Source organism: Rhinocladiella mackenziei (genome assembly GCF_000835555.1).
Source record: "Rhinocladiella mackenziei CBS 650.93 unplaced genomic scaffold supercont1.5, whole genome shotgun sequence".
NCBI lineage: Eukaryota > Fungi > Ascomycota > Eurotiomycetes > Chaetothyriales > Herpotrichiellaceae > Rhinocladiella > Rhinocladiella mackenziei.
Window position 1 is genome coordinate 2831831 of NW_013550600.1, and position 24571 is coordinate 2856401.

The 24571-nt window shown below is 50.3% G+C and overlaps 10 protein-coding genes across 10 annotated transcripts; 5 read left to right on the top strand and 5 right to left on the bottom strand.

Annotated features, from left to right (window-relative positions):
• Positions 1-107: 107 nt before the first annotated feature.
• On the bottom strand, positions 108-761 carry Z518_07511 (uncharacterized protein; the record flags this gene model as incomplete). Its single annotated transcript, XM_013415640.1, has 2 exons — positions 108-351; positions 406-761. 2 exons carry the CDS (start codon positions 759-761, stop codon positions 108-110), a joined length of 600 nt encoding a protein of 199 aa, XP_013271094.1.
• Positions 762-1050: 289 nt separating this feature from the next.
• On the top strand, positions 1051-2190 carry Z518_07512 (uncharacterized protein; the record flags this gene model as incomplete). Its single annotated transcript, XM_013415641.1, has 1 exon — positions 1051-2190. The coding sequence occupies one exon, from the start codon at positions 1051-1053 to the stop codon at positions 2188-2190; it is 1140 nt and encodes a 379-aa protein (XP_013271095.1).
• Positions 2191-3105: 915 nt separating this feature from the next.
• Positions 3106-3535, bottom strand: Z518_07513 (uncharacterized protein; the record flags this gene model as incomplete). Its single annotated transcript, XM_013415642.1, has 2 exons — positions 3106-3309; positions 3380-3535. The coding sequence occupies 2 exons, from the start codon at positions 3533-3535 to the stop codon at positions 3106-3108; spliced, it is 360 nt and encodes a 119-aa protein (XP_013271096.1).
• Positions 3536-4768: 1233 nt separating this feature from the next.
• On the bottom strand, positions 4769-7066 carry Z518_07514 (uncharacterized protein; the record flags this gene model as incomplete). Its single annotated transcript, XM_013415643.1, has 2 exons — positions 4769-5104; positions 5312-7066. The coding sequence occupies 2 exons, from the start codon at positions 7064-7066 to the stop codon at positions 4769-4771; spliced, it is 2091 nt and encodes a 696-aa protein (XP_013271097.1).
• Positions 7067-8127: 1061 nt separating this feature from the next.
• Positions 8128-9171, bottom strand: Z518_07515 (uncharacterized protein; the record flags this gene model as incomplete). The annotated part of the gene is made up of 1 exon (XM_013415644.1): positions 8128-9171. The coding sequence occupies one exon, from the start codon at positions 9169-9171 to the stop codon at positions 8128-8130; it is 1044 nt and encodes a 347-aa protein (XP_013271098.1).
• Positions 9172-9647: 476 nt separating this feature from the next.
• Z518_07516 (uncharacterized protein) lies at positions 9648-11301 on the top strand (the record flags this gene model as incomplete). Its single annotated transcript, XM_013415645.1, has 3 exons — positions 9648-9702; positions 9757-9887; positions 9940-11301. The coding sequence occupies 3 exons, from the start codon at positions 9648-9650 to the stop codon at positions 11299-11301; spliced, it is 1548 nt and encodes a 515-aa protein (XP_013271099.1).
• A 3476-nt stretch (positions 11302-14777) lies between these two features.
• Positions 14778-15284, top strand: Z518_07517 (uncharacterized protein; the record flags this gene model as incomplete). The annotated part of the gene is made up of 1 exon (XM_013415646.1): positions 14778-15284. The coding sequence occupies one exon, from the start codon at positions 14778-14780 to the stop codon at positions 15282-15284; it is 507 nt and encodes a 168-aa protein (XP_013271100.1).
• Positions 15285-15880: 596 nt separating this feature from the next.
• Z518_07518 (uncharacterized protein) lies at positions 15881-18136 on the top strand (the record flags this gene model as incomplete). The annotated part of the gene is made up of 7 exons (XM_013415647.1): positions 15881-15885; positions 15941-16059; positions 16115-17213; positions 17279-17564; positions 17626-17829; positions 17896-17971; positions 18057-18136. The coding sequence occupies 7 exons, from the start codon at positions 15881-15883 to the stop codon at positions 18134-18136; spliced, it is 1869 nt and encodes a 622-aa protein (XP_013271101.1).
• Positions 18137-19749: 1613 nt separating this feature from the next.
• Z518_07519 (uncharacterized protein) lies at positions 19750-20182 on the bottom strand (the record flags this gene model as incomplete). The annotated part of the gene is made up of 2 exons (XM_013415648.1): positions 19750-19857; positions 19886-20182. The coding sequence occupies 2 exons, from the start codon at positions 20180-20182 to the stop codon at positions 19750-19752; spliced, it is 405 nt and encodes a 134-aa protein (XP_013271102.1).
• A 591-nt stretch (positions 20183-20773) lies between these two features.
• On the top strand, positions 20774-22837 carry Z518_07520 (uncharacterized protein; the record flags this gene model as incomplete). The annotated part of the gene is made up of 3 exons (XM_013415649.1): positions 20774-20991; positions 21077-21398; positions 21461-22837. The coding sequence occupies 3 exons, from the start codon at positions 20774-20776 to the stop codon at positions 22835-22837; spliced, it is 1917 nt and encodes a 638-aa protein (XP_013271103.1).
• Positions 22838-24571: the final 1734 nt, after the last annotated feature.

Consider the following 24571-nt stretch of genomic DNA (forward strand, 5'->3'; position numbering starts at 1 on the left):
ATAATCTTCACGATTGCCTTCTTCACAACGCCATGCAATGTTCCGGTCGCCATTTTTGGGGCCCAGCACCCAACACCCGTGTCCCCAGCAGTTTTTCTTTGGCCCCATCATAAATTTCTCCGGACAAATTCCATGCCCTGTTTCTTGCCAAACTCCCATAGATTTTGTATTCCTTGCTCGCTAAGGTCAATATTCTTCATGTTGGGCACATCTTGTGCAGGGGCTTTGGACACTCGAGAGGCGACCATAACTGGGTCTGTTTCCAATACAATCCCGTCATCCACAATCTCATCGACTGCTAAAGTTACCAAATCATAGTTCTCCATGATTGTCCGCTTGTCTGTCGAGTTCCTGCAATCCGTCGGTTAGTTATACGCTCAACGGAAGCTAGGGAGCGGGGCTCACTTTAACAAAATACCCAATGTGTCCCTCAGCGCCAGCACCACATTGTATAGTAGAATTTCGTTCTCTTCCGCGCCTCCCACCACGTAAAGCATCACATCGCTTTCCATTTTAAACACCACCACTTTGTTGTCGTAGAGAATCACATCGGAAGTCTGCTTTGAGGTCTTCTCCAATAGCCCTTTTTCAAAAGCTTTCTGCTCTTTAAGCGTGGGATACGGTTGCGGAGGAGTAGGCTGAGTGGCTGAGGTATGAGGTGCACTATAGTATTTTGCGAACAATCGAGAGGAATCCGGAGCCGTGTCTGTGGAAAGGATCAAGATGGCGACGACGCTGTGGAGCGACATGCCGGGCGCCATGTTTGCTAAAGCCTCTGACAGCAGGAGTTTTAGATTGAACTTGACGTTAGATCGTTGGGCGTGGGTGAGACGCGGCTGTAATAGTCAATTGTCCAACGTGTCCGCGAAGTGGAGGGACTTGCGAACATCGATAGATGCCACTTTTGGTTTCAAGGATTCGCCGTAATATCTTGGCTTGATCGAGAACGGCGGGGTATTAAGTTTTAATGGCAATCTTGTCTTCCGCCTCCAAGGCGTTTGCTACGCTACCAAGCTCAACGCCTTGAGGCTTCCCCTCGGTTTCATGGCCATGGGCAAGTCCTCGAAAGACAAGAGAGATGTCTACTATCGACTGGCCAAAGAACAAAACTGGCGAGCTCGATCTGCTTTCAAACTAATCCAAATCGACGAACAATTTGATCTCTTCTCCTACGCAGACCCATCAAAATGCACCAGGGTCGTCGATTTATGTGCTGCTCCGGGCAGCTGGAGTCAAGTGCTATCACGGATTCTGATCAAGGGTGAGAGTTTCGGTCGAAGGGCCTGGATTGAGAAAATGGAGAAATTCCAGAGGCCGAATCCATCCCCAAGAGATCCACTGGAAAGTGGCCTGGTGGGAGGTATGACCTCGCTTGACCTAGGGACATCTACTCCAGAATTCAAGCCTCGCGCCAATGTCAAGATTGTCGCTATTGATCTTCAACCCATGGCTCCTCTCGAGGGTATTACACAACTCAAAGCCGACATTACCCATCCTTCAACAGTTCCTCTTCTCTTGAAAGCCATCGACCCAGAATTCGACCAGCACAACGAGACCCATCGAGTTGACTTGGTCATCAGTGACGGAGCTCCAGATGTAACGGGGCTACATGACCTCGACATCTATGTTCAATCTCAACTTCTCTCCTCTGCACTTACCCTGGCTATGAAAGTTCTCAGACCTGGGGGCAAGTTTGTCGCCAAGATCTTCCGCGGTAGGAATGTGGACCTCATATTCGCACAGCTCAGACTCGTTTTTGACAGAGTCCACATTGCGAAACCCCGATCTAGCAGAGCCAGCAGCATCGAAGCGTTTGTCGTCTGTGAGGGCTACAGACCCATCCGAGACTGGACTCCTGATATCGGAGATGCCTTGAATATACCTCCACCGGCCAGAAAGGATGTAGCTGGCTTAGAGAAACAGACAAGACGGGCACGAGAAGATGGACTCGTTGAACTGCATTTTGAAGACGAAGATCTCAATCCTCAGAGATGGATGGCACCCTTTCTCGCTTGCGGCGATTTATCGGCGTGGGATGCAGATGCTACATACAAATTGCCAGAGAGCCATACCAGTCTTCCACCGGTGCAGCCCCCTACAGCGCCACCTTACAAGGCCGCGATTGAGCGAAGGAGGGCCGAGGGAGGAGCATATGGAAAAACAAAAGATCGATCAAAACCATCACCGTGATCCGGGACACAACTTATGGTTGCACCATTAATTTCAATATTCAAATCCGCTGGCACAAGATGACATCTGGGGGCCGTTGACACACGCACAGGTTCGGATTCAGGGTTGTGTCGGCTGCACACCATCATCGCTGATGGGTAGCATCGCATTGTACGAGGAGCGATGGTAACAAGTGGATTGACGGCAGGCTCAGGCGTGCATTTTGAATGTGGAGCCCTCCTCCAAAATCGAAGGGACTTAAGGCTCTTGCAATTGCAAAACGACTCGGCTACAGCAATACCGCCGGAGAAAGACACATCCTAGTAAGCTCTCCAGAAAGATCCGGTGCGGGGGCAGACGAACCGTCCTGAAGCAGGAGCAACATTCTCCTCTCTACCGAAAAGTATAATTTCCTTCGATGGAGCAGCAAGCTTCAGCCCAACATGCGAGCTTAGCAGATGGCTAAAACCCAGTTCACGCTTCCCCAGAAAGACACTGCAAGGCATGGCGGGGTAGTTACACTGCGCACCGAGCACTGAGGAGAAAAATGAAATTTCAATATTTTTTCTCTTCGGGTTAGGTTCTCAATAGGTGCTCAGATAGTTCTCGATGAAGAACTATGTAGCCCCCCATGTGCCCGTGCTCACTCACGCTGTGGCATGATTGGGGTAGAAATCAAGAAGAAGAGTATATTAGTTTGCCTTGGACTGGCCCCGATTGTGGTTCCCCCAATATCCCGATAATATTTTAAAATTTCCCCATATTTTTGGGACCATCTTGGCCTTGTAGTAGTGACGTTTTCTCATTGGATAATGGTCCGTTGTTCATGTGAGTCAGTGTATAGCAAGGTCATCAAAAATGGTTTTGCCGGCGTCAATGCGTTTCTCGTTTCATTTTCCACAACGGACAGGGCTCCATTAGCAGTCGATGAGAGACCTAAGACCAGTCGGCCCAGGTCTTTGAGCATGGAGCAGTGACGGTGACATATTCCTTGATTGGGGCAGGAGTGATATAGGCGGTGTTGGTGGTGGTGGCGGTGTCAGTGATGGTTTCTGTCTTGTACACGGGCTTGTATTCCGTAGTGGTCACAGTGGCAGTGTCGGTGACGGTGTTGACAACAGTCTTGTACTCCTTGACAGTCTGATAGGGCGTTAATGATCGACACCTTTCAAAAAATGTGGTACGGATCGTGTCCTCCAGGACAACTTACCACATAGTCGGTCTGGTAGGCAGTGGTGGTGACAGTGTCGGTCACATAGCTGGTGACAGGAACGCAGGTTTTGCCCCAATCACCACCGCCTCCCCGGACATTCAAGGCAGCGGCGTTGGCGCCAGCAACGAGAAGAGCGAGAGAGAAGAATTGCATGTTGAATATAACGAAGGGTGAGATGATTCGAATAGGAAAGTGTTATCGGCGTAACGAAATATCCTTGGACAAAATGGCGGAACGAGAGTGATTCTTATCCAAATATGATTGATGAGGCTGAAGGACACTTACCATGCCCCTCTTTATACCTTCGAATCTGGAGGGGCCATGGAATGGGTGCTGTCACTGAGACACTGTCCTTCCCAGGAACCGCTCGAGATGAAATGTCATCCGTGGTTCTAACCTCAGACTTCTCGTTCGATCCTCAGCTGACGGTGGTCCTTAACTGAACGGATAGAGAAGCACTGGCCATGGAAACAGGACATTGGCAATCCGGACGAAGGATGATGGAGACAACAGCAAAAGGTTTGCGACATGCATGGCCAAGTATGCCTTGCTGGCAGACAGCTCGTGTTCATGGCAGAGGCTGTCGAGCGAGAATGAATTGCTATGACAAACATCTATGCAGCAGCACAGACGAAGAGAGGTCGTGAGTGGTGGTGGTTGATGTTGGGTCAGCTCTTACCAGCCTTGGCGGAGGTCATGTATAGAATGCCGCCATCCCTCTTTCGGCTCTAGCTCTTGACTAAGCTCTTTTCCCCGCATCCGACTTGACGGTGAGCAGGGAAGGTGAGTCTTTTGTTTTAACTTCCCGTGCCTTCCAGGCGCTCTTTTCATACGCCATGTTTCGCCTCCAGCATTCCAATAATACATCCTGCAGTTGGCCTCAGCATACACTCCCCGGGTGGTGTGTGTTGTTTGCTATCGACAGCAGACTGTTCTCATATATCTGGTTCCGCAACGCTGCATCGCATTGGCTTCGCTCGTAAAGTTCGTACATTGGGTTCTCGAATGTGCTCATCCGGCCACCTGATCCAGTCACTTTTGTCAAAAATGGGAAAAAGATGAGTTCCTGGATAGGCGCAGTAATTTTTCCCATGGCTATTGGAGCCTTCTGAGAGAAGAGGGCGGGTTTCGAAAATTTTTGCTCTCTACGCCAATCGTTCAAGGGCAGCCCTTCTCTCCAATTCGAAGAGAGCGCCGGTGATCGGTCCATTTCAACGTGGCTTGCTACTGTGGAAAGAATATGCTAAGATATTAAGGCCTTAGTCTTACTGTCAGCCGCTATCTCCACCGCCCATGAAGCTGTCGTTCGAGAGGAACACTCAAGCTTCGCGGGACCACACTCAACCTTTCAATACGCCATGCATATGTACCTGCTCAGCTGTCAAATCACTCCCAAGATGTGCCTCGTTCGATGGCAAGGATGGTTTCGATATGGCGCATCGCCACCTTCCCATCCTTGGCTTGCCCCTGGCTCCGAGCGAGCATCTGCGCTGTCTTCAACATGTTTTTGATTTGTCGACCATTGAGGTCCACCTGAGAGAGACGATCGAGTTCTCTGCTTGTCACGTTACTCCCAGGACCCAGGAATGTCTGCCAAATATGCCGTCGGGAGTCTTGCGAGAGGTTCGGGTAGTTCAGTGTGACATGAATACGTGAATGAAAGGCTTCATCAATGTTTTTGAGTCGGTTGGTAGTCAGAAAGAGGACACCTTCATAGTATTCCTGATTCGATTGTTAGCCTGGATGTCTCAAAAGTAAGACGGGACGTGAGTCAGATTCAACAATAACCATGGCATTCTGACCAGGTGCGTTCAATCAGCTTGGCACAGAGGCTACCGCGGCCCGGGGTGTGTGTGGAATCCTTCATAATAAAGGACATCCATGCTCCTTTGGCCAACCGCGTTGTGTGCTTCGGGTGTGTCGGCTTACCAAGACTCTCAAAAAGATGGACACCATCTTGTTCCGTTCGAGATCGTGGGTGCTTCTCGCTTCCAGAAACACATCTGCCTCGTCCAGTAGTAGGACCGCATTCCACTTGCTAACCATGTCCAGCACCAGATTTAGGGATTCTTCAATCCCGCTCGGATCAATTCCCAGATCTCCTGCGCTCATCATGTACAGTGGGACTCTCATATCTTCGGCGACGCTTTCACTAGTCAGGGTCTTGCCCACTCCTGGAGGTCCTGCGAGCAACATGATCATACCACGTCCTTTCCCTGCGATGATATCATCAAAATCATCTTTGTGCTTGACCTGGCATTCTACAAATGCGCGAATGAGTGCTTTTTGTTCAGCTGGCAAGACCAACGACGAAAATGCGTTGTCGGCGAATTTGATGGGCTCAATCTGGTCGACATAGAACCAAAGCCACTTCTTAGTCTTGATGGCGTATCCCCGAACATATGGAACCGCAATAAGAAGCTCTTCGACGGTCAAAGGACGATGCTTCGGCTTGGCGGAAGTATTTCCATTGTCGGTTTCGGGAGCATCGAGATAGTCCGACGCGTCATCATAATAGTCCTCGGAATCGTCGTCGAAGTCGCCAGACACGAGGCTAGGTACAGGGGTATTTGGGGATCGGGAGAGCGAGCTGAAATGGACCGCGTCGTTCGGCAAGAAGCGATTATGAGCTTCGCAGTCGATGATGATCCGAGATTCCAAGTTGTGACGAATCATACCGCATCGACCGTATCCTAGTGCCATGCCTCGGTATGCTTGGTAGTGATATCCGGCAAAGCGCTCAAAGAGCTTGCCTCTGATCACCAGCCGCCGAACCAGTTCCTCTTTGTCAGGATGGAAGTCGAGTGGGAATACCTGCAGAGAGGTGATGGCCATTGTCCCGGGGAAGTCATAATTCTGCAGAGAGGTGTTGTTGCGACCGAATTTCGTTCCATCCCAGTCGCAGGCCCACACGTCCATTTGCAAATATTTACGTCCCCGTTGCGAATCGAGAAGGGTGTTAGCTGAGTTGAGCTTGAAAACACATTCCTTGCCGTCAGACACGGTGTACACCAGTGTCTGGGGCTCGAAGATCGTCCACAAGTGTTCGAAAGTGATGACACCATTCTTGACGAGATCGATTTTGGCGGCGATGGCATTCTCGAGTTCCTCGAAGAGGACATCGTGAAAGAGTTGAAGGTGCTCTTTAGCAATGGGCTCCTCGAACTCATCCTTCTCCAGCATATCTGCCAGCCGAGTCCATCGATGGACGAAGGGATGGAAGGGGGCTCGGAAGACCAGTCGTTCAAGATTAGTTGTGATACCGGGGTATTCTTCAAGCACCACTCCCAAACATTTCTTTAGCCAAGGGCTCTGGACGATGATGGAGTCGATATCGTACTTCTTACGACTGTCGTAGCTCTTCTTTTTGCGCACGAGGAACGCATATCGAGCCGTCTCCTTGTTCTCAGCCGCATCGAGTACATCTTTTGGTTCTTCAGTGACCCATTGGTAATTGCCATCACTGTCTTTCTTTGCGTAGAGAGCTTTGGCTTCGGAGATGCTCCCTTGGGGAACATCGGGTTCTTTAGATTCATCTTTCTTCTTGTCCTCTTCGGGAACCTTCTTCTTTTCCTGGCCGCCCTCGTCAGCCTTGGTATCCTCCATCGACGTGTTTTGATCCTTGATTGCAACTTTCACCTCGACCTCGATAGGAGCTACGGAGGTGTCCGGGGATGATGACATTTTGACGATGAGACGAGAGAAATAACGCTGAATGACTGGGTTTGAAACAAATTTTTGGTTCAACACAAAGGAAATCACAATTCCAGAACGATCAGGCTGGTCCTTTATTCACTTTCCAGCGAACGATGACAACAGGTCAAAAAGCGGGGCAGAGGGATGCGCTGCCTGATACAGATTGACTTCAAGTATGTAGTCTGACTCACTGTGGAACACAAAATTGTCGGCATCGCCGTGCGATTGGAGCCATGAAACGTCATCTACTCAAACAGGCTGGCTCATAGGCCCACGGGACGGTGATGCCTATAAGGATTGCAGGCACAAGGCGCACACATCTGGGGCGGCAAAAGTCGTGAGCCAATCACAGAGAAGGCAAAGGTACATGTTGGCATATTCCAACCTATAACCAGTGAAAGATAGACCCAGAGTATGGAAGGCCGGGGTGATAAGGAGCTTTATAGCACGAAAGAGCGAGTACAAATCAGCAAGGCAACTAGAAGGCTGCCTGCAGATAACTGGATCGGAATCTACAACATACTTATAGCCCTCAGCCTCCTACCGTTTCCGTTCTAGCGGCGCGGATAACCCTTGAAGCCTCATCACGTGCAGACGTGTCGAAGTGGCACACAATCTCTCTTCCCCGCTACGAATTAGGAACGGCGAGCCCATCCTTTGTTAGATCCGGAGACCGAGTGGAGATGGTTATGCAAAACTCCGAGACGCTGGATCTATCATCAATTTGCTTTCGAGTTTATTGAGCCACTTAAAAAGGGTTCAAATAACATTCTGTGACTCCCATTCCCATGCTTCTGATCAGACTGCGTCGGTGTAGTTTATTGGCACAATGACTCAAACAATCGCTCATCCCTGGATGCCGCTGAAATGCTCAATGTAGGGAAATTTTATGACGCCTACTCAAGTCAATTCTGTGCCGCTTTAGTCCCGCCATATGACCAGACAGTTGCTCATCTTCAGAAGCAGATCAGCCATTGTCAGGCGAATCGATTCAAGAACCTTGAGATGCAAATCTGGCCTATGCAAATTCACCTAAACCTCGTTGCTCCCTATCTCCCTCCAGGCTGCGCAATTTGGAGGGCTCCCGCAGGGGGGGAGGAGGTTCTTGACCAATCTTGTTTGCCTGCCTGCTGCCGACTCTTGTCGAATTCTCGGATGATGATCTCACATCTCACTTCCCGGCAAAGTCGTTTTTTTCGGTCGGCTGGTAGTTTATCTCCAAACACCAACCCACTGGCTCTTTCGACAGCCTCGACGGGTACCTCGAAATCACTCAGGCTCTTCTGATTGGGTATCTCAGCATTTGGCAGCACGAATGCTCCAAGTGCTACGGACGCCGTTGGACTGTGAGCAGCCTCTTCTGCAAAAATGATTTTGTAGAAATGGGTGGGCACGGCCACATTCGGTGGGTTACCAATGACTTCATAAGACACCCTCCATTTGCCATCTCTTTCGTCTCTCTTTGGTAGATACAACGGGCCAGTCACGACCCTGACGCTGGGGTACTTCTTCACCAAGTCTCGACAGAATTCCTCAAAATGAGCCCAATAATCCCGATTGAAACCTTCGCCGACTTGCGGGCACATATTACTCAAAATAAAGGTGGAATCCATGGCGGCTTGTGACCATTTTGCATCTGCTGCCGGCACTTGGTGGCCTCGATCGTATCCGCTTCGTGCATAGTCGGCCAACTTTGCTCGAAACATCGGAGGTATTGATAAGTCTTCGTAAAATACACTATGCCGGCGAGAGCCATTGTTCAGGAGTAGTGATTGCGCCGTGAAATGTTCGGCTACCCAATGAGGATTTCGAGTTATGCGGTTGAACGAAGAGAGGTGGGAGGGAGTGATCAACATGTCCGCAATAGGGCCTGGGGAGCCATACCGCAGTATGCCAGAAGGGTCAACAGGGGAGACGATGGCGGATGCTGGAGGCTGCGTCGATACTGCCACTGGGGTAGGGGCCGGCACCGGGGTTGGAAGAGGAGTTGGTATGGATTCATCTTTCCGTGATTTGGGGAACAGGAGGGCCGTGATCGACGCGCCTGCGAATGCAGACGTCGCGGCAACGATAGCAATAGTGGTTTTGGACATGTGTGGGAGCGCGGAGGAGGATGCAAGGCTTGGGTAGAATAATTCGGAATGTCAGATTTGTATGCAAGATGATCATTTCTGCCTTGAGGCCAATCGGGAGGCCGCCGATGTCTTTTTGACTCAGCTGCCCCTGGCACGTTGGACAAAGCAGAAGCCCGGGGGGCGTTAAAAACTCCCATTCTTAGCTAATGGCGCATGACATCTTAAGGTCCTCTAAAATGAACCATCGTCATTGCTTGCGTCCGAATCTCAGCCTCCCTTACTGCCGTTGCCTCTCTCAGACCTTGCGGCCTCGAGTCTTTCCACAAACAAACATACCTATCCAAATTCCTCCTCCTATATCAAGGCTCCCTGTGTCTCCTCGAAATACGTCCCGCCCTGCATATTTAGCCTCGTTGTACAGTTGCACCATACCCACCCATTTCTAGAGTATATTTGATTCTCCATGATATTGGCGAAAACCAGGACCCGTCAGCATGGCCCTTGACAACGATACCCGAGGATGGATCATGACATGTATTAGTGGCATTGGTATGGAGACATCTCTTCTATAACCAGATATCTATTCCAAACTGACATGGTCAGCCTGCGTGATTGGCTCCGCAATCATTTGCGTCGACATAGTGGCCCGCCAATTTCCACGTTGGCGGCATTTTACGATCTCAGAGAGTGACGGGTTTCTCTCTGCCTCCTTGAGCCTTAGTTTTGGGGTGATGGTGAGTCTCACATTTATTCTTGTGCCCGCCATAAACATTAACACTGTCGCAGTTGTTTTCCGCTCTCTATTCGATGCTGCCGCAGTCCAAGACCTATCTAAAAGACGCGGGATGTTCGCCACCAGTCGCCTCGTACCTCCTAATCGGATTGTTCTTAGCCGGTGTCATTGGCATTCAAATTTTCTCGCATATCATCCATCGATTCATCCCATCGCATGTTGTAGACTGTGATCATAACCACGATGACGAGGAGGGCTTTACAATAGATCATGAAGAGATGTCTGAACATCCGCACGATGATGAGCACACAAATGGCTTGCCAATCTCCAAAGCCCATACTGAACCGCCCCTCGAGGAAGATGAGGATACGCCCTTGCTCTCTCGGACCACCAGTATCAGTCCTAAGAAACCTCAACATGACAGGGAAGAAGACAATAACGGGAATTGCAAACAGTCTTTTTACACGACACCTAACAGTCGTAAACCATCCATGATGCCTTCCAAGCTGACACGGACGCTTTCCAAATATATGGCTGGCCAGAAAGATAACTGCGACGAGACTGGTCCCTGCATGGGGTTTACGGACCCTTGTGGGCAAGACTGTTTCAAGGCTGCGCACAGAAGGGGTTCAGTATTGCCAGATCATGCCCCTTTCGTACGAACACCATCCTGGCGCGGTGGTGCAAGTGACGTGCGCATTGCACCAGCTCTAGAGGAAGTTGAGGAATGTCCGTCAGCCAATGGATCTGCTCTGATACGTGCAGGCACCGATTCCGGAGTAAAGGAGTCCCAGCCAGCTTTTACTCGCTCCTGGTCTTCGATACATCATTACCATCACCCCGAGAATGAACATTCACGACCAGACAAGAATTTCCGCCGACCCTCGGAACATTCGCATACTGCTGCTCGAGAACACCATCACCACGTCCCAACCAATGCCTTTATGTCGATAGGCTTACAAACATCCTTGGCGATCGCGTTGCATAAGGCTCCAGAAGGCTTTATTACATATGCAACGAATCACGCAAATCCAAGGATAGGATTTGCTGTCTTCATGGCTCTCTTCATCCACAATATCACTGAAGGATTCGCGATGTCATTGCCACTCTATCTTGCTCTCGGATCTCGAATCAAGGCGATTGCATGGTCATCATTCCTCGGAGGCTTGTCGCAACCCCTTGGGGCTGGGATTGCCGCATTGTGGTTCAAATTGGCTAAGAGGAGCAGTTTTGGCGCACCCACTGAAGGATTCTATGGCGGAATGTTTGCTGTTACATCTGGCGTCATGACCAGTGTGGCTTTGTCTTTGTTTTCCGAGAGTTTACAGCTGAGTCACAATAAGGGTACTTGTATTGCCTTCGCCTTTTTGGGTATGGGGATTCTGGGATTTAGTTTTGCATTGACCGCCAATTAGACCGTGGCGGCATTTTGTCACGGACAAGAAGTATTGCGTAGGGAATTGAGGAGGTTATCATTATGACAGGACGATAAAGAAAAACGATGATTTGGGATAGGGTTAAATGGCGGGATAGGGATTATACTTTTGTGTTCCAAGTAAGGAGCAATTCTGAACAGTTGGAAAGGGTGGGCCCCAGTGACAAGGAACTTATTTGTCTGCAATGTCGTTGCCGGGAAATCTGCCTCTGGTTTAGGCGGTCTGCCCGCTATAAGAACCGCTCTCCCATCCTCCTCGACGTCGACCTCTCCATCTCTCTTCATCCTGGGGCCCCTGGCATTTCTGCCCCGCCTCACATGATCAGCCGGCGCCCTACATTGTAGGATATAGGGGTAGGAATAGGAGAAGAAAAGGGGTCAACAAAACGTGTATAAATACTAGGGGCCGCGGACAGGATATTTCATGGGGGGTAAAAGCGTAGCCCCCAAACCCCTGCGTTTGAGATTGCCAAGCCTTTGGTACTAGGGGAGGGTGAAAGCGTAGATTTTGTATTTTGGCAAGCCCCCAAACCCCCAGGCCTCGCTGCGCTCGAGACATCACGTGATTGAGACGGCCACATGGGCCTTGGCAATTCTTGGCGGCGCACACATGCCGCCCTACGACGATTCACGTGATTGCCGACCCCTCGGGATCGGAAAATCTATAATCCGATGACTACTAAATCCTTTGCTCTGATTGGCTGGCGCCATCGGATCCAATCCACCGGCCAATCCCCGGGCCCTCGTGTCACGTGATTGCCAAGCCTCCCCATTCCGGAAAATCTATAATCCGAGTATTACGTAATCCTGTGGCTGACCCCATCGGATCCAATCCACGGCCCACCCAGGAATGGGTAGAATGCCGCCTTTGTCGCCAGACCCTCCTGATCGGATCCAGTCTATGGATCACGTGTGGACGATATTGATCACGGTGCCCTGTGCCGTACGATATCCTCCATCGGATCCAGTCCATGGACCATATGTAGACGATGTTGATCATGGTGTCCTGTGCCGTACGATATCCCCCATCGGATCCAGTGCATATTGATCACTATGTCTGTTATGGGGTCTAGCCCCCATACCCCGCTTCACTGCGTTCGAAGGTCCTGCTGTCGAGCCCTTCTCTTTCTCCGCTTGTCACGACAGGCCATACAGGTCGGAAAAGACCTTGCTCCCTGGGGCGGCCGAGGCATCTTTGAGAAAGAAAGAGAGTAGGCGCTTTTGAAGACAGGCCGTGTACCCCATCGCGAGATCATTTTCTCGGCCAATCAGAGACGGGGTTTCTAATTTTTTTCGACCAATCATAAGCGATTTCGTCGGCCAATCAGAAACGGCTGGAGTCACGTGAACAAAATTGATCCCTCGATAATTCGCGCGCGGGCGCGAGGGGGTCGGAGTCTAAAAAGAGCTTCGCTAACGCTACGCTTTAATCAGCAACCTAGCAGGACCCAGTTGTTAAAGAGCAGAGCATTCAATTCATATTCTCTTGGCATTCATTGTTTGACGGAAATCTATGGCGATTCTGTTGTCCTGAATCAGCTCTTAAGAGAACCATCGGTAAGGATGGTACTTCCGTTGCCCCAAACAAGCCCTTAGAAAAACCCTGGGAAAGTGATGACACTTCGGTTGTCCTGTATGCTGTACAACAGCCCAGCACAGAGCCCGACCCACCACTAGCCGTTGCCAGTTCCACAATGTGTCCCCCCCGATCCTGCCATAACTCTTGCGATCTCTCTACTTAAGGAACTTCCAGAAGGAATCCGCCCAGGCCGCAAGATCCGCGACATTAAAGACGACGTCGCCTTCTGGCGGTACAGCGGCTCGGAGGAAGATTTTGTCAAATTCGAGAATCAGAGGCGCTCCAGCAACGTCATAGGCTGAGACAGTGCCTGGCTGAACGGTGACAAATGGCTGACCGATGGTATTCGACTGAGCAAGAGGACCTAGTTGTGGAGTGGGATTTTGGGTGATAGTAAGCTCTTGGATTTTTGTCGGAATTGGAGCGTTGGGATTTGGGTGGCTTCTGGTAGCTGGTCTATAGGCAGGAGGCGGAGAAGGGCACCACTTTTCGACCATTAGCGTCTTCTGTGCTCGCTTTATTGAGATGATGATGGCAATCTTGACATCTCCTCCAGAGTTGACAATCCACCATTCTGCGTCATGTCTCAGACGGGTAAGCGTTTCAGGGAGCCCAGACTCAAAAACAATTGTTGACCAGTCAGATTCCTTTTCCCGGGCCGGGAAGGGGCAGAATCCCATATCACCCTCTTTAGATGAATTAGGGCGTTTGTACGTTGTCCCGCCAATAAGACATAAACAGTCTCGTGGGAGGCCCATTGTGATGATAACTTCGTCACGAAGTCTCATGGCTAGTGAGAGGTGCGCAACTTCATGTGCCTTTGAGGGCATCAGCTTGATAACTAATAGATTGTTATCCGCGTAATGGCTCATCCGAGTATGCTTCCCTATGCTGGCGCGCTGATGGTCAATCTTTTCAAGTTGGCCTTTGGTGACACCCCTGAAAACAAGGTACTGCTGATTCGTGTGACCGTCCATCAACGCAGCAGACTGCGATTTGACACGTTCTTTTAGATCTCGGATCCCTTTGTACGGATAGATACGAGCGTTTTCTACTCCCTCTAAGGGCGATATCTTCGGTGGTGAATTCTCCACTGCCGTAGTCTCTTTTGATGTAGTCGAGCTTGAGGATGACCTTGACATGAGTGTATATGTAGGTGCCCCATCGCCGGGTCCGCAAATTGTACTCATGTTGAGGTTCGAAGGCCGGAAGGCGCAATGTTAGAGGAGTAGAAAAAGCAGGTAGAAGAATCAGACAGGGAAAGTTGTTGATGAATCAGGCGTGTACTGAGGCGAGAGGTGGGTGCACTGAGGTAAGAGAGATTATGAATGATGAGAGAGGATTGATTGATTGATCTATCCTAAGTGAGTGAAAAGAGTTGAGGGTGCAAGTTGCCTCAGGTGTCACCGCAGGGTGACAATGCCAAGCTAGCCGCGGTGACAACGTCAAGCCAGCATTGCCTATTCTAGCCAACAATGAACGCTTAAATAGCCCTTCAATAGGGAGAGGCAATAGGTGAAAGCGGATGTATAACTCTCTCGAGGCTGTGAGACTTGGCGTGCCAGCCAAGCGCCCATGTGAGAATGAAAGAGTGGATGGTCTTGGCATTTAAGGAAGAAGAACTCCAAAAGCGGCGGCCGCCCCTGCCAAATTCGGCGGCTGATTTCCTGCAACCTGCGTTGGACTGTAAAATGTAGTCAGACACCTGCCCTCAGTTTGTGACGGAGGCCAAGTCTAGAATGTGTCTGCGAGTTTGTTCAGTGTAGTAGTGCTTGAACCTGAAGATCGAGAACTGTTTGTTGGTCAGGCCTGCGGAGCTTCACTCAATCCTTACCAACACCCAAGATATTTGACGTGGTCCTTTCTATCCCGCAAAGATGTCTCAAGTTTGTCTACTCGACTCTGAACGACTGTCTGCTCTTCTGCGCGAAGCTTTATCTTGGAGCGACAATGTCTCGTCGCTCATGGTCTCGGCTTTGAATGGATCAATTCTCGCATATGCGTACCGAGACGATACTCCTTCGATTAAAGCTATGCGCACTCAATCTACGACCATGACGGCCGCCTACACGGTAGCGTCCGAAGATATCCTCGTGTTTGAGGCACAAAACATGGGAGCAATCTCTGTCATCACTCCGATTGCAGACCATATCCTTCTAGCTGTCACAGGACCCGAGCCCAAGCAAACTCCGGCGCTACGAAATGGCGAGGCAGAAGAGATGGAACCCTACGCTGTGAACGGAGTAGATGGTAATCACGAAGAGGAGGACGACGAGGACGAAGATCACCAACAGATACGTACCGATCTCGAGGTCGTCAGCCAGGAACTTGCGAATGTGCTGAGGGAAGAACTGGCTCTGTTGAAATGGCCCGATGATATATGAAAGCAGTGCTTCACTCATCGCAAACTGCCAGGTCAAGCAGTCTGCCGATCGGAAGAGCCTTAGACAGGTGAACGACCAAGACGGGAGGACTGCCAATCATTTGTATCTTGCACTTGCGGAATGGTCCTATCTTGCTCCAAAAGCTGTGACCCAAAAATATGTGGATGCTAGAGAGAACGACCGAATTGCTGTTGGGGAAGTACGTTTAATGTGGTCAAGCGAAAGATCCAACTTTTTCAGGACGGGGCAGAGAAGGACACCCCCGCACTCTTTCATCTAGCGGTTCTAAAGCCTCACCGGGCGTTCAACCCCACTGCGGTCTGGCATTGGGGCACTGCACACTATTCCCGGGGAGGCAGCTGTTGGTGGTACAAACGCCACTCTCTGGTTCTGCCCACTGTCAGTGCAACACTTCTCATGCACTGATGCATCCAAACTCCGAACTCCATCTTCAGACTCCCCATTGATTCCTCGCACTCAGCCTTGGATCTTGCCTCCAGCCTCGCCTCTTCTGGGCTTTCGCCCGCACAGTAACTTTGGAGATCGTAACAATCCAGCGTTGCTTTCAAGGGCAGCCATCGTGTGAACAAGTCGCCATGTTGTAAGTTCAGGTTACTCCGCGCTCAATCTAGTTCCCACTGACAAAATATTCGCAGTGCCATCCCACCTCCTCCCCGATATCCCACCAACAGCAGCTTAGTCGCCACAACTCTTGAAACTGCAAACACTTTAACATTTCGCGAAGGACCAGAATACACCTTTCAAGCCGGCGAAGGTCCTCAACAGCTCCCTGATCTGCTTCTGTTAGTTCATCGCTGACAAATTGATAGGCACGTATGTTCTGCGAGACGACCTGCAACTGGCAACCCCTCCACCTCATCCGTCCGAAGCTCCCGTAGTCAACCCGAATCCTTTAGCAACGAGCGTTGTTCCTCCCACCAGCGGTGTTAAACTTTCGTTGGTATCACTCAACCCAAAACAAATCAACCCCGACTTGTATAAAACCACCACGGCCACGAGCAGTCTTTTGCGATGGAAATCCCTAGGTTTAAATAACTCCAAGGAGGTCAAAGAGGCCAAAGAACCAGAAAAAGAGCCGAGGACGTCCATCGAAACTGGCAGCGACACAAGCAACCAGGCGGCGTCGGTGAATGGCAGCAACAAGTCCAGCACGGTCAAAGCCTTTGGGGAAGGCAATGCCGCACTTTCGCCCGTTACCAGCAGAGATGGCCTCAAGAGACGGAAGCCCAAAAACAATATTATCAAAAGCAATTCTTCGTTCGTCTCCCGCGTCATTCCTCATGAGTCTCTGGCCAAGAAACTCGCCGAGCGGGACCAAGGGGGCACATTTGCGTTTGTCAATATCAACCGAGCTTTTCAGTGGCTTGACCTCTCATCAAGCGCCAAACAGGATCCGATGACCAAGATTCTCTTCACCAAGGCCCATATGTTGTGCCACGATATCAATGCCATGACCAAGCACTCCACGCACATGGACATTGTCATGGGATCCTCGGCAAGTGATATAATTTGGTATGAGCCCATGTCTCAGAAGTACGCTCGCATCAACAAGAATGGTATCATCAACAACTCGGCTGTAGCCAAAATCAAGTGGGTACCTGGCTCGGAAAATCATTTTCTTGCCGCTCATATGGACGGGACCTTGGTTGTATATGACAAGGAAAAAGAGGATGCGCCATTTGTCTCGGAAGAACTGGTGGACGAGGCCATCAGCATCGAAGATGAAGACCAGTCCACCCTCGTCATCACTAAGAGTGTCAACTCGTCCAATCAAAGGGCCAACCCTGTTGCGTGCTGGAAGATATCAAGTCAGGGTATAACCGATTTCGCATTCTCTCCAGACAGTAAGCATCTTGCCGTGGTGGGAGACGATGGATATCTCCGCATAATCGACTATTTGCAAGAAAGGTATTCAATATTTCCCCCGGGTTTATTCATCATGAAGGGAACCTCCGGGCTCACATTTTTTTCAGGCTCACTGATATATATTCATCCTACTACGGCGGATTTACATGTGTATGCTGGTCGCCTGATGGGAAATACGTGCTCACCGGGGGCCAAGACGACCTCGTAACCATTTGGTCGCTCCATGAACGCCAGATCATTGCTCGATGCCCCGGTCATGACTCTTGGGTGACGGCCGTTGCATTCGACCCATGGCGCTGCGATGAAACAACATATCGCTTTGGCAGTGTGGGAGATGACTGCAAGCTTTTGCTATGGGATTTCAGTGTCGGAATGCTTCATCGTCCGAAAGGGGTAAGTAATCCAAACATAAACTATTTGGCCAACCATTGAAATGCTTACACAGACAAATTAGGCGACCGCCCGGGCCAGAGGCAGCATATCAACACAATCCATCTCTCTTCTACGTCAACGGACCGAAAGTGCCAGCGTCATTAACCGATTTAGATCTGATTCCAATCGAACGGGAAGTGTTCAACAAGATGCTGTGGATGAATCGGAATTTCTCAATCATGCTGTCGAACCAAGAGCACGAACAGCTCAACTGCCTCCTGTGATGGTAAGTTCGCTGAGGTCGAAACTTTTTTGGCCTGTCAATGGGCCACATGCTGATGTTGATGGTTAGTCCAAGATGATTGATGATCATCCACTGAGTGGTCTCGCTTTTGAGCAGGATTGTATCATCACGTCTTGCCTTGAGGGTACGTACCCAATTTGCACGTGAATTTCATCGATCGTGTCGTCAGGTCGGAAGGGAACTGGACTGTGAGCTGACTTGTGAACTAGGGCACATCCGTACTTGGGACCGACCTCGAGATGGTGCCAATAGCAGTCAGGTCAACTTATCTGAAAAATCACGGCCGTGAAGGCCATGTGATTCAAAGTGCCAAAGCCTTGTTGTGACAGAGGTGGCTGACTTTCACTGTATTGGCCTTCGAACCAAGAAGCGGAATTCGAGGCGGCAGAAAAAAGAACTCAATCTTCCAGGCGTTATCGGCGACATGGACAAAAGGAATTTTTCGCTTGGACAATAGCCAATGGACTGAATTCCGGTGGAAAAGTTGGCCTGCAGAGGAAAATGTCGATGTTTTTGTGCCTAGCGTAGAACCAACAGAGAGCATTTCGATAACGAAAGATCCACGTGGGTCTAGCACAGCTGCAAGACAGGGCTCCTCAAGGGTCATGACGCATTAGGAAAGACGAACTATCAGAGCCCGAACCACAGAAAATGAGCGGATGGTATCACATCCATACCTGTGCCCAGTATCTGTGCCTAGAGCATACTTAGACGATGGTGGAAGAAATTTCTTGACGGGCAATGCACGAACGCCATCGATCTAGCAACTTACGAATTACCTCATCCCGTCTTCTGCCAATTTCACTAGGCGGAAGGCATCCGAGATGTAACTGTCGAGCGTAAACTTTCCTTTTGAGATGCTCTGTACATGATGACATTGCTAAAGGGTCGGCTCCGGGAGGCGTGAAGGTTGCCTCGAGCAGATGAGCAGCCGGCACCATTGATCCGAGAATAGCTTTCCGGAGCAGTTCAACTTGGAAACAGCAAAAAGCGAAGAGGGGTGGGATGAAAGGGCGCCACACCTGCCGAGTGATGCAGGGTACTCGAGGATTGGCACGTTGGACCAATGGAGGCTGCAGAGTTTGCGAGAGAAATGCACATCAACGTGGAGGGCAAAGGAACAGGGGGGCGATTCCAAGACTCATTACGCTCTCATCCAGAAGGTTTGGGGCGTGGGGAGGCGTCAGGGAGGATTCCTTATTGTGCATCTAGTCAGGGCTTTGAAGACGCAGTGCAACCTGGAGCGGAGGGATGAAGGAATCAGCTTTAGGGAAAAGGACATTCAGCCCTGACGATCCTGGCGTCCTCAGGCGTGGATTGTTGCGGACACATTTGGCTGCTTAGGGGCCGGCCGGATGAGACATTCAAAAGGGAGCCGATGATCGTGTGCGAACTCGGATACGCTGTTCACAAGATTGTGCCCAAGGAAGTCGACCATAAAAAGTATGTAGGAGTCTGATGCCTCTTGTCATCACTCACCATCGACCCAGTTTTCTCTTCAGTGGCACCTTGAATTGGTGGTAGTGGACACGATTCGCCACGAGAAATAGCCAAATGGTACCATCAGACGAGCAAAGCACACAGTGTCACCCAGGATCAGTATCCAGGATTACCACCTTGTCAAGACTCAGTGCTCGAACTGTCCTTGTCCACACAACCCTGGGTCGGCAGGGCCTCGGGAAAATTCGCGGTTCCGTTCAGAGCTCGGGATACTGCATACGACAGTGTCAGTACTAGCGGTTGCACAGGCTAAAAAGAGATTTTGGCTCGACATGACACTTGGGGACCGGCGATCGGCGAGAACGAGGGCGATATTACGAGATCTTCCATGCCCATCGCTAGGGCCATTGGTACCGTTAGGACCTTCGAAAGCGACATCCAAGATCAAATTGAGATCCAGAGTCAAACCGAAATCACAGGTACTGCCCGTGGTGCAGGTGGAGGATCAAAGCCGGCTCCAGACCGAGTGCCAGGCTCAGACCCAGATGCAAACGCAGGCGGAAACCCAACCTAGAATCAGGCCAACGAACGCCCTCACCGGTCCATCTTTCTCTTCAACGTCATCCTCACCGTCTAACACCACACCTCTTACCATCACCATCTCCTGTAGTGACGCACTTGTTATCCAGAACCAGCAAACGGTCCAGGAACGTTTCCCGATAGACGAGGCACGAGCCCGAGAAGAGTCCCGAACACAAGCAGAAGAAGTATCCACCGGCGCAGCCTCAGAGTCGCCGGTCCAGGGAACATCATCATTACCCATAGCCCTCGGCACGGACTCGTTTCCTTCAGGCGGAAGCTCCACAGGAGCTCCGACGGGGACAACCACAACCATCGTGACAACTGTTGGGCCAGCGACAGGGCTAGGAACAGGGACGGGGACAAGAACACCCACACCACTCACAGCATCAGAGGACCAGAGGGACCAGCGGCTGATAACAGTAAGTTCGGTGCGGTATCTAAGCATTCCTTAGCCTCCCAGTTTGCCTGCGTCTTCTTGCTCTTGCATCAGCCCACCAGCCCACTTCCGCTGAGGCTTATCCACATCCTTTCACTCACCCCCTCACCACCCAATACCACTACCCAATTCCATCAAGCCCATCCATTTTTCGCAATTCACGCGCAAAAATTCTCAGGTGCATCTCATGCTCCATGCCCACGCCTATCATCGTCATATGCCACTCGATTTCAAACTGACATATTCCACTCCTTCCTTCTCTCTTTCCTCTAATGCTCTATTCTCACGCGATCCGAACTGCAGGCTACCAGGCAACTCCTCCGCCGACATCGCAAGCATTCACCTGAATGCTCCTCCGGCCACCATGAGCCGGCATTGCATTCCTCATTGAGCCACCGCCCGTCTAGTTCTTCTTCCATTGCTTCAGCCGACCGTCATCTGGTCACCAGCACCCCTAAATCCCAAACTATGGCTCTCAAGTTTCTCAGCGGGCACGCGTCCCACTCCGGTACCAGCAGCAGTGTCAAATACTTCGATATCCGCCTGGACAATGACTATATTGTTTTCAGAGGCAACGAGGACGAGGCTGCCAGCGTCCAGCTGTCGGGTTCTGTTGTCTTGTGCCTGACCGAACCCATGACAATTGCCCATGTTGACTTGACACTGAGTGGCATTCTCCATATGACGTGAGCACCTTTCCATTTGCCCGCGCGGCTGCTCCGGCAAGGTCACCCACTCGCGTGATCACTTACCAATTGACCTGATGCTTAGATGGCAAACCACCTCCACCTCCTCCATGTCCGGCAGACGCACCGCTTACAAAGAAAAAACCTTCTTCGAGAAGAATTGGACATTTCGAGACCCGGGGAAGGGAAAGACCGAGGTGTTGCCTCCAGACAATTACGAATGGCCGTTCCAGTGTATCCTTGAGGGCGCACTGCCTGAAAGTGTGGAGGGTTTGAAAGATGCCTGGATCATATACCGTCTTAAAGCCGAGATCAATCGCAAGAGAGGTAGAGACATCGTCGTCAGAAAGCCTCTGCGGATCGTTCGTACACTTGACTCCAATGCTTTGGAGCTTGCCCATGCGATGGTATGTCCTCCCTCCCCCCCTTCGGCCTACGAGAGCTTCTCAACTAACATGGCCATGTGTAGTCTGTTGAGAATATTTGGCCCAACAAGATTGAATATTCCATCAGCATCCCCAACAAAGCCGTTGCCTTTGGTTCCTTTGTACAAGTCGACTTCAAACTAATCTCTCTTCTGAAAGGCCTTGTTATTGGCAACGTATCAACGCAAGTCAAAGAAGAGCAGGAGTTTATTGTCGACCCGGAATGGGGAATATCGGCCTTGGGGAGTGGCGTGACCAAATACGACAGAGTCATTGCCACGGATCTGTACAGAATCAATCCAGAAAACGATGAACAGATTATCGACGAGGTTGCTGAAGGATACCAATTCTCTCGTTATTTGGAGTTGCCCAAATCACTCAATCAATGCTTACAGGATTGTAATGTCAAAGGCATCAAGATTCGGCACAAGGTCAAATTCAATGTTCAATTACACAACCCGGACGGTCATATCTCCGAATTACGAGCCAATCTTCCGGTGTCTTTCTATATCTCTCCCAGTCTACCCATCAATGAAAACAATGACCTCGTTGATCAATCACCTCAAGCTAGGCGAGCCGCTATAGCAAACGACCTCGCAAATTCAGCCCCCCCGGTTTATGGCAAACATACGCTCGACGCATTGTATTCTGATGTGGATGGTTATCGAACTCCAGGAATGGCTCTATCAACTCCAAGCACTCCTTATCTACACAGTCGTCATGCATCAAATGAAAATCTTGCTAGCCTTGCCGCCATCACCAATGGGAATTACGTTTCACCTATAGCTCTCCAGAATAGGCTTCAGGATCTACGGGTTGGAAATCCAGGTCCCACAGGGGAGGAAGAACACGATTCCAATCTTGCACCTCCCAGTGCCGAACGGTCCAGGCGAAATTCTGCTCCTCTGCAAGTCCATGATGACTATTTTGGTTTCCACACGCCTCCAGGATTGATTTCACACCATCGAATTAGTCCTCATGAGCCAGTATCTCATTCTGGAGCTCAATCGGGGACGCCGAGCCAGCCGGAAAGTAATTATATATCAAGAAGAACTTCTGAAGAAGAAGATGGGGCGCAATCCGGGGCTCGAACACCATTTGGTCAATATGATCATATGGAGGATTTGGCCAAGGTTCCTTCCTATTCAACTGCGGTGAAGACTCCGGTTCCAAGAACACCATATGACCAATCGAAATGTCTTCCGACCTATGGAGCCGTTGTTCGTGAACCGAGTCCACCAGCGTTGGCCGAGCCTCCAACTGCCTATATTCGCACTTCACCCAGATTACCCGGAAGTTTGGCGTCTAGTCCACTCGACATAGGAACGAATGGCACGAGGTCCCAGGCCTCTCACCGAAATGTGAGTTCTCTTCAAGATGAAGAACGAAGACTGAGAATGATGCAATTACGAGGTCGATAAATGTGGGCAACTTCTCTTTTTCATTCAGAAATTCACCGACTCCTTTGAAGTGCATTTTGGGGCGTTGGCATGATACCCGATTGCGATCACATGGATTCATGGCCAATTTTTTTTTTTTTTTTTTTTTTTTTTTTTCCAAACTCATTGGGGTAGCCGGGATAGCAAAGTACCTTGGTATAGAGAATCATCACTTCTTTGGCGTTTAGTCACGATTACGACTACAATCTCGGGGATGGGTTGGGAATCACTAGCATTGGTGTTGTGAATGAAACGAAGTGGAAAAACAACGTGAGAACTGCGCTTTGGCATTGCATTATGATTTGGGAAGAATCTTTTGCTATCACGGCCTTGAAATCATTCGAGAAGAACTTCGGAAGGCATATTCTGCGAGGCTCTTGATTGAAGAGCCTGAGAAGTTTTGATGACACGAGCACCTTGAAAGGAGAGACACAAGAAGGGCGAGAGTTGCTGTCTAGTATGTCGATATGATGACATGGCATCCCCTACAGATACTTCTCATGCTCTGATGAGTAGAAGTGAGGAGCGAGAAATAAAAAAAAAGGGGGTTTAAAATTGATGACAGGAGAGCCAGATATTCCATCCTATTCTGATTGTATTGAATGTTTGTTTTATTCATATCTACACCCTCACGTCAAGGCGTTGCGATTCATACATCATCTTCGTCAGTGCAAAGTCTTCAGGCAAATCAGACCCGTTCTGCCGACATCTGAAAATCAATTCCATCTCTTCGTCTGCGACCATAGACCATATAACTAAGCATGATCAATCCATTTCATTTCCCCACCTGAACGCTTTCTCAGGGTCCCTGGCCCTTCTGCATTGCGGTCTCGCAATACTCGTATTGGTCTCACTATGTCCCCCAGCTGCTATTCAGGCACAAGGTCATATGTATGTGCTTTATGCTAGGTTATGCAAGGTCATGGCATGCAAGGCTCCAGGATCCCCCACAAACTTGCGCCGGCAGAGAGTACCTAGAAGAGGAAGCCGTAGTCGGCAGAGCCATATGGTGGCCTAGAAGACGGTTGATAGCCAAGTCAGCCGCGATAGAGGACTCGGTACTGAAACAGACAAACATTATACCACGCCACGCCATGCCATGACGGGGATGAGGACCTCGCAGTATTAGTAGACCCGCAGGCCCCACATAGAACACTGTCACAGGCCGCTATGGTGAATTGTGTATTGAATAAAATACCTAATGCACCTCCATAGATGGGTGCGATGTCTCGAGGACAAAGGTAGGAAGACGGAGGAACAAGATGTTCCGATCGCGGGCCGGTCCCGCGGAACGATATACGAGATACGGTGACACGAAAATCGGGACGGTGTACTAGTTGTGAGGTAGGGCCGAGGCAGAGTTGTAATCCGGACTCGATGGTAAGGCTGCAAAGGTAGGAGAGCGCCGGTTCGTGTTTCGCAAGGCTGAGACTTGTGAGCCGAGGTTCGGCATCGGAATGGGTACCATACAGACTGAGGTCATAAGAAGACTGTTCCGGCGAGCGTTTCTTAGGCGGAGATGGCTTTTTGAATGGCAGGCGAATCCTTGGGTTCGCAAGCAGAAGGAATTGGTCAAGCAATTGACATGGGGGATTGCTCCTGTGACGAGACTGGTGCACATGGCTTTCAGAGTATACCGTCATCAATGCCTCTTTGGAATTCAATCGCTCTTCCGCTCTCACGGTAGTTGCCGTCGTGGTGTCTTGAAGTCCATTC